Raw genomic sequence first — 8,442 nt, forward strand, 5'->3', positions numbered from 1 at the left:
TAGCTGAGGGAGATCAGACACCAGACACACACACACACACACACACACACACACACACACTCCATTTCCTCACAGCACCGGTTTCCAGTGAACACGCGCAGCAAGAGCAGCCTCGTCCCCCTCTCCCCACACTCAGCGATAACACGGCACTCCTGTGTGGCCCTGGATGCACTTGCACGCTGGTTAAAAAGCAATGTGCTGGGATAAAAAATATACTTCTCATGGTGGGCTTTAAAAACACTTGCAAAGAACATTTTGCGACCACAAATGTTGTCGCCACTTCTTTGGGAAATCAAACCAGCATGTCTGAGTTCCAACAGGGCCGTGATTCGAGGTTTCCTGTGGAGGGGAGCTGCGGACCAGGCGACACCTGGGAGGCAGTGCCATTCAAGTAATGCAAACATATCCTAACCCCGAGGCAGGCTCTGCATAGGAGGAAAAGGTCTAGCATAGCGGTTCTCAACCTGTGAGTCGAGACCCCTTTGGGGGTCGAGCAACCCTTTCACAGGGGTCGCCTGATTCATAACAGTAGCAAATTACAGTGATGAAGTAGCAACGAAAATAATTTTATGGGGCGAGGGTTGGTCACAACACGAGGAACTGTATTAAAGGGCTGCGGCCTTAGGAAGGTTGAGAACCACTGGTCTAGGACGTTTCCCCCCCGGGGTGAGGTTGGATCACGACGGTCAGTGGGGTCCTTAAAAAATACTCCCTTCAAAGGACATGAAAAAACGATTTGTGCAAGCAGTCCAGAAAGCGAGTCCCTAAGGCTTCTAAGAAAGGAAGAGATCGGGTACTAGCAAATTCCAAACCACCACAGTGGGGGACCGACCGATTGGTAGCACGTACACTTTCATCTACTACACTCATGTCACCGGGTCTATTCATGGTGACCCTACAGGACAGGGCAGAACCATCCCTGTGGGCTGTCAAGATTTTAAATCTTGATGGCGTAAAAAGCCTCATCGTTCTCCCTCTGAGCAGCGGGTGGGTTCAAACTGCTGGCCCGGTCGTGAGCAGCTCAGTGCCCCCAGAGCTCCTTAAGAAGCAGTTCTGTCTTTGAAAAAAGGTGAACGTGTAAAAAGGTTAAACTCCTTTGGAAAAACAATGCAGTCGGCTAAAAGTAGGCATCCGTCCTTTGGAGATAGCAATTCTACTTCTGGGATGAAGGTATCAGCCTCTCGCGGAATAAACAGCCACAGCCACTGGCGAAGGATGTGTTCAAGGGTTATGCAGCACGGAAGAACACGTCTGGACCAGGTTAAGAGAAGAAGAAGGAAGCGGAACATCCAGTGGCACCCTATCAAGTCTCCAAGGTCGTTGGAGCCATCTAAAAACGGACGCAACGCATCGGCACACACCACAGAGACAGAGGCAGTCTTCACTGTTAGGGTTGTTTGGGGCAGAATGGTATCTGGATGATCTTCTCCCCTCCCTCCTCTCCAGCCTCCTTCTTGCTCTTTAGTCACCTGTCGATACCCATTCAACACTATGTCAGAAAGGACCTTGGAGTTTGGCTTAATCATTTTTGATGGGCTATGCTAATAAGAGAAGGCTTTCCACCTTTAAAACGTAATGTTCTCACCTGCAAAAAACAATGACCCCCCCCCCCAAAAAACACACCCACATGGAGTGATATACTTTAAATAGATGAATTTATACAGTATAACAATGGCATCAATAAAACAGCTACCCCCCAAAAAAACCAAGAAGCCTAATGTGGTCCCCCATCCAATGAATCTGCTGGCCCAGTTTGGGCCGCGTGGCACGGAGGATGACAGACTTACCATATCCGCCAGAGAAATATACAAGAACATTCCTCCAGCCAGGGCAAAGATCCAGTTGGCAGAGAAGTGGCTGCCGGCCAAGATCCCAAAGGCCAGGCCCACGTAGCAGCAGCAGGCGGAGAGGAAGTTGAAGAAGAGAGCTTGCTGGATATTCATGCCGGCATTGAGCAGGATCACAAAGTCTCCTACAAGGGAGGACAGGGGCAACTGGCTCTGTACTTCCAGCCTCGTGGGGGAAGACAATTCACGTGGTTGTTCGGTACCGCTGTCGGTTCCGACTCATAGTGACCCTGTGTGCAACTAAGGAAACGCTGCCCGGTCCAGGGCCATCCTCACTCACGCCTGTTCCTATGTTCCAGCCTGTTTCAATTCTGACCATCCGGTTTCCACTACTTGCCCTGACCGTAATTCCTTAGAAGCAGGCAGCCCATTTCTTCTTTGTAACCTGTTCTTAGTCCGGAGGTTCTCCTGACACCTGTTCACTTTGGGTGACCCTGCTGGTATACGAAATAGCGATGACATAGCTTCTAGCATCACACGAGCCACCACAGTACGACACACTGGCCAACATGTAAGTGGTGACGCTATCATGCATGGGAGAATCTCTGAAGTCGAATACCAGCCAGCAGCAGCCTCACTTCTCCTGCACAGAAGGCGAAATAGAAGGTGCTGTTTCCCTCACAACGACAATAACTGGTACCCTCCGGGGATGAAACAGATACCGAGGAGTCTAGTACTTTGCCCAAAGCCACATGCAATGCTAGGATTTGACCTTGAGTGCAAAGTTCCTATTTTTACACTCTCCCGCTGCACCAGGCCTCTGAAGCCAGGTTCAACCACAGCACCCACCAGCCCTCGCACTTCTAACCCCTATCTTCGCTCCCTGGGAAGATTAACACAACACAGGAAGAGAGCCTCTCCCGAGCCCTCAGAATAGCGTGTGGCACCGAGTCAGTCCCTGTCACGATCAACTTTCATTAAATGCTCATAGTCATTCTAAGAAGTCGGTACCATATTAAACGCACACACCCCCCACCACTTTTTTTCAGGAGGTGCTAGAGAACAATAAACACGCCTATAAAAATCCCCTATTGTTTTCAATGAACATTGGACGGTTAATAGTGGTTTGAGAGGACACAGCATCTACCAGTCACCACCGAGTGGGATGCATGGCAGCCCCTGTGTGTCAGTTACACGGTGCTCCAACAGCTGGTTTGGGGAAAGCCGATTGCCGGGCCTGTCTTGCGAGGCTTCTCGGAGTACGCGCAGTCTTTAACCTCTTTGACTGGTGGCTCAGCGATTTAACCGTGTGTACCACCCAGGGGCTCCCGCACACATCTCAGGGACCATGTGACTTCATGACAGCAGGCATTCTCGGCCAGTCATCGTGTGTGTGGAGCAAGCCCCCCCCAATCCCCCCTGCCCCCCACCGTACCGAGCTCATGCGGAAACTCCTCACAGAGGATGGCCACGGAGGTGCTGATGCCTTGAAAGACAGAGACGGTGAAGGAGGCACCAATGGCCAGGCCGTCGATGAAATTGTGGAGGCCGTCGCTCAGGGTGATCATCCAGGCCAGGGTGCCGATATCAGAGTAGCGGACCCCTTTTAGCCAGTAGCACGCGCTCTGGGAAGCCTGAAGGTCCTACGAGAGAGCCCAGACCAGGCACCTTTAAGGTTGGACCCCCTCCCTGTCCTCGAGGCCCCCACCTCCAGGCGCCCACCGAGCAGCTAGTGGCCCCCTGACCTGGACGGAGAGCGAGCCCACAATGACCTTCTCATCCATCGAGGGGGACTTGCCGTCCGGCTCGCTATTGCGGTGCTGAGGGATCATGTGGTCCAGTTCCCCGTTCTGCAGCTTCTCTGTCACCCCCTCTTCCTGGTCCTTCCTGGAGGGCAGTGCCTCAGAGCCATAATGGCTATGTCCATGATGATGCTGGGGCGTGGGGCGGGAAAAGGGGGTCAGCGTGCACTCCCGAGACACAAACCTGTCCGAGTTCCTGCCCTCGATCATCCCCACCATCCGAGAGCAGCTTCAGGGACCCCAGGAAACACGCTGCAGGAGAAGGGGGGCAGGCCGTCGGAATGGAAAGAGTCGGTCTGAAACATCTCTGCCGGGAGCCGTCTTGGAGCAAGGCCGCCATGACTCAGGACTGTTTAGGGTTCCTCCTTTGCAATGGCCAGGGTCAGTTGCTTTGAAAATGTCTGTCTGATGACAGCACACCAGGCACTGCAGCCCTAGTTTGGGGACTGTGCTATCCTGAGACCAGGGCATGCTCGCTCCGGCAGCCCATGTCCTGAAGCTGGAACAGGAGAGGTGCGCGGCCTCTGGGTAAGGATGGCATGCAAATGAAGTGCCCTGCATTTAAGACAGGTGCACGAGTGAATGAGGAGGTGGGGGGGGGGCGTGGTGATTCACAGAGAGACTCGGGCTCAGGGACCATCCAAGGCTCCCCCTGCACGGCCACCGCCAACTGCTCGTGGAGGCCTGGGTGCTGCTACGAGGTTGATTCGGATTCACCAGAGCTTACAGACTCCGATGAGAGGCCTGGAGACCTACTCCCCCAAACCAGCCCACGGACGTCGGACGGGTCCCACATATGGTCACGGGTAGGATGATGGCGCAGGACCGGGGCAGCCGTGCCACAGGTGAGGGCCAACTCAAAGGTGGCCGGTCACCAGGGCTGCGGTCATCAATCTCACTGCTCGGCAGCCTGACTTCAGTGCCCAGGCGCTGGGCGTACTTTTCAAGCCACCCCCCACCCCCCGCATCTTCTGAAAGGATAAACGCATGAAGGACACCTGCCAGAATACAACCAAGTCTCGGAAACTGCTGTTTACGAAACAAAAACAACAACAACGCGACCTCCACAGTGGCCGGACCTCGTCACACGATGTGGACTCCCTGTGAGGGGAGGGGAAGGGAGACGGCACAGCCGTGAGCACTGTGGCTTCGAAGGCTCAGACGGGGGGAGCGTGTTGGGCTGACGCCACTGCCCCACCCACTAGAGCCCCTGTTGGAGACGGGCGTTTTCCCTCAAACAATTTCCTGGGCCAACGGTGAACGTCTCACCTCATTTTTCTGTTTAAGAAGCATCTTCAAGATCTTCTCTGTGAAAAAGAAAAGGTAAAAGCCCCCAAACACCACTGCAGACTTGGAGACGTAATTATCTTCAATGGGGCTAAAGCCAAAAGCCTGTGGACCCAGGAAAACAGAATGAGTGTCCGGCCCTGGCCACCTTCGTCGCTCAACCACTTCCTGGGCTCTAGGAGACAGACATCCTGCGGGACTCCTGCAGCTACCTGTCCGCTCACCAGCAAGACCGAAGCCTTGTTTCCCCAGGGTGACAGGATCAGCAAAAGACAAATGCTCTGCAGCTTTTCGGTCCCAGGAAGAGCAGCCCTGGGCTGGTATTTGCTACGTGTCATAGGATTCTGCCTGCCTTCTCTCGTTGCTTTGCCTCACGGGCCCATCTTGTGAGTAAATTCCATGTTTCGGGAGCAGCTCTGTGTGTTTCCATCTGAGCCAGTGTCCCTGGCTGGTCTGCCTTTCAACATAAAGGGCGTGGGCATAATTACCGTTTCTAAAATGGGAAAGCCATCCCTCAGCCAGTCAGAGCTGCAGCATCGTCCTGACCACAGACCTTCCAGCGAGCACAAGGCCAAGCATGCAGACCACAGGACTGTGGGAGCCCTGCTCCTTCTTGCCTATCTGTTCTGCTTGTTGGGAGTGTGCATGTGTCTGGAAACTTCACTTATTGGGGGTGGGCGGGGAGGACAAGGGAAGACGGGCGGAGAGCGCGAGGGGTGGTGGGAGCTCAGGAGAGTATCCGATGGCCTGCACCTCAGTTGGCTGACAGGCAAAGGGACTTGGGAAAACCACACAGCCTTCTCATGAAGAGGCCAAAGAAGGCAGCCATGCTGGTGGAGTTGATGCCGACTCAAAGCAGCCCTCGGCGGGATTTCCAAGGCTGTGCCTCTTTACCGGGAACAGACACCTCAGCGTCTGTTTGAGCTGCAGCTTAAAAAAGCACTTTTCCTTTCTGTTTTAAAGGGACAAAATAGAATTTCTACCCCTGACGCTAAGTCTTCCAGAATTCCTGGGTGGCACAATTGCACACAACTGCTCAAAAGGCGCCCAGCCCTCTGCTGGTGAGAGGTGGGAAAGGTGCCCAAAGCTCTGCAAAGTATCCGTTCAGAGATACTTTGCAGAAAAGCCTGGTAGCTAATGTTCCTTCTGGAACATAAGTCATCCCCCACAGTCCTCTGGAGCACAGCCCTCCCCCGACACCTGGTGCACCAGGGGTCAGCACTGGCCTGCCATCGCCGGGGTGACGGCTGTCTCCTGCGAGGCACACAGGCCGAGGTCTAGAATAGAAACACACCTGCTGGCCAGCTTTCTAGGACGGGGAAGTTACCTCTGGGAAAGGAGAAGGGAAAAGAGGCAACCCGCTACAAAAAGCCGTAAAGGGAAGCAGGGGCAAAAGCACAGCGTTTGGCAGCATAAAGCCAGGATTCTCGGCTTGGTGAACCTTGTGCAGGCCGATCCTTTACCTGTCTACTGGGTATGACGGGTTTTCTAGATGTCAGGGCGGGTCCGCTGGGGGCACCCACTCATCATAGAGTCTGAGAAGACATCAAGGGCCATCTTTTGGGTTCAATTACAGCCTTGTCCGGGCCTGTCACATCCCCTACACTGAAACACCTCCTGCTTGTTGCCATTTCAAACCCAGACCCCAATGCTGCGGTGTCAGCTCCGGCTTTTGGGGATGCAGAAGACAGAGTAGACCTGGGGGATCTGCAGGGTCTGCAAGGCTGCCTAACTTTATGGGAGTAGATCGCTAGGCTTTTTCTCCCAGAAAGCGTCTGGAGGGTTCGAACTGCCGACCTTAGGGCTGTAGCCAAGTGCTTAATGACTGTGCTTCTAGGAGTCTTATTTGTAAGCAGCAGGTCCCAAGGCACTGCATTAAATCGGAGGAGACATCGCAAAGTCTTTGTCCTCTTTCGCGAGGAACGTTCTCGTTAACTTTAGCAGAGGGGCGAAGGGTCAGTCAACGTAGGTGACATTGGACTGCGTTTTTATTTGCATTTATTTGCCCTCAAACTCCCAACTGAAGAAAACGAATCATCTGATGGATGATTTCTGGGCTGTGCTTTATAGTTTTCCATGCCCAAAGCTCCAAATAGGAGCCAGAAAGTAATCTGGCTAGCAGCCTACGTTTCTTCACGCAACACTTACAGAGCACCTAGAAGTCACTACCGCCAGGAGGCATGGTGGCATCGTGGGTTGGGCTACTAACTACTAACTACTAACTGCTAACTGCTACTAACTGCTAACTGCAAGGTCAGCAGTTTGAAACCGCCAGCCGCTTTGTGGGAGAAAGACGCGATTTCCTGCTCCTATAAAGAGTCGGTGTCTTAGAAACTCTTGGGGACAATTCTAACCTGTCCTCTAGGGTCACTGTGAGCTGGAATCGACTCAATTGGTAATGGCTTTTGAAGTGCCAAAGGCAGTCAATGTTTTACTGAATTTAACTCATGTAATCCTCACCGCAGCATTGTTTACAGAGCCTTTATATGTGAGGAAATGGGAAGACTAGTCAAGTTAAGGGGCTGGCCCAAGGCCACAGAACCTGGTGGAGCTGGGATCTGAACCCAGGCCGTCTGCATTAGACAACCCAAACTCTGCACCCTACACTACGCTGCCTCTTCTGGCTCATCCCAAGAGTGCTGGCTCACTTCTCAAAAACGGAAGGCCTTCCATCTGCACGATGGGTCTCCCCACTGTCCCCCTGGGAAACGGCTGTGCTCCTGCGTGACCGAGGCCTGGCTTGTCATACCTCGGGGATGAGCTGGAAGAGGGCATTGGAGCAGAGGGTTCCAATCGCCAGGGCTATGAAGTAGAGCAGCAGCCTCTTGTAAAAAGTCTTCTTCATGAAGGGCACCACGCTGGCCCCCAAGAGGGAGCACAGGGAGATGACGGTCACACACAGGAAACCGTGTCCCCACACTGCCACCCAGGACAGGGAGAAGGGTGGATCCCCACCCCACCCCCGGGGCACCACAACCACCATTTAGGGAAGGGGAAATAGGAGCGGGGGCAGGGAGGGAGGAGGTGGGGAAGAGGGCACGTTTCAGTGGAAATTAACAAAAGGAGACATAAAAGAAAAATCAGAGACAAGTAGGGAGGGAGAGAGAGAAAGAGAAAATGTGTTAGTGATTCAGGTCTGATGAGAGTGTCTTTAATCAGTCCAGAAGAAATGAGGAGGGCATTACAACAGCCTTGGAACCCTGTGGCTTGTGTCCCTGGCCTGTGGTGGCCCATGGCACACCTGACAGCTGGAAAGAGGTGGAGCCAGAGAGGGAAGGTGTGGCCTCTGGCAGCCACCTGCAGTGTGCTGTGGGCTGCTCCCGCCTTGCTGGGGGAGACTTTGGACGCTGGCTTTGACGGGAAGCAGGAGCAGTGGCCCGATGGTTGGGCACATCCACTCCAAACTGCGTGTGCACAGGTGACATGACCTAGATTTGGTTTGGTTTGTGGGGAAATCCAACGGAGTCAGACGTGCGGGACTCCAGTGTGGAAAACCAGAGTCCACACTCAGGAAATCCCGTTTCTTCTCAGTGTTTTATTTCTTCTGTTTGCTTGGGGGCGGGTGG

The 8,442-nt window shown here is 53.6% G+C and overlaps 1 protein-coding gene across 2 annotated transcripts in view; it reads right to left on the minus strand.

Annotated features, from left to right (window-relative positions):
* SLC39A14 (solute carrier family 39 member 14) overlaps positions 1 to 8,442 on the minus strand; it is a 67,527-nt gene that overhangs the window by 3,491 nt on the left and 55,594 nt on the right. The window contains exons 4-8 of one of the 2 annotated variants that reach the window (XM_004707595.2): positions 7,626 to 7,795; positions 4,859 to 4,981; positions 3,533 to 3,721; positions 3,223 to 3,430; positions 1,788 to 1,972 (exon numbers count right to left, since the gene is read on the minus strand). In XM_004707595.2, the coding sequence (XP_004707652.1) occupies positions 1,788 to 1,972; positions 3,223 to 3,430; positions 3,533 to 3,721; positions 4,859 to 4,981; positions 7,626 to 7,795 (875 nt within the window). The remainder of the gene's footprint in view (positions 1 to 1,787; positions 1,973 to 3,222; positions 3,431 to 3,532; positions 3,722 to 4,858; positions 4,982 to 7,625; positions 7,796 to 8,442) is intronic. The other variant, XM_045286623.1, reaches the window with a different exon arrangement.

The sequence above is a fragment of the Echinops telfairi genome, unplaced genomic scaffold, assembly GCF_000313985.2.
Source record: "Echinops telfairi isolate 266 unplaced genomic scaffold, ASM31398v2 ScPeMD7_9;HRSCAF=40, whole genome shotgun sequence".
NCBI lineage: Eukaryota > Metazoa > Chordata > Mammalia > Afrosoricida > Tenrecidae > Echinops > Echinops telfairi.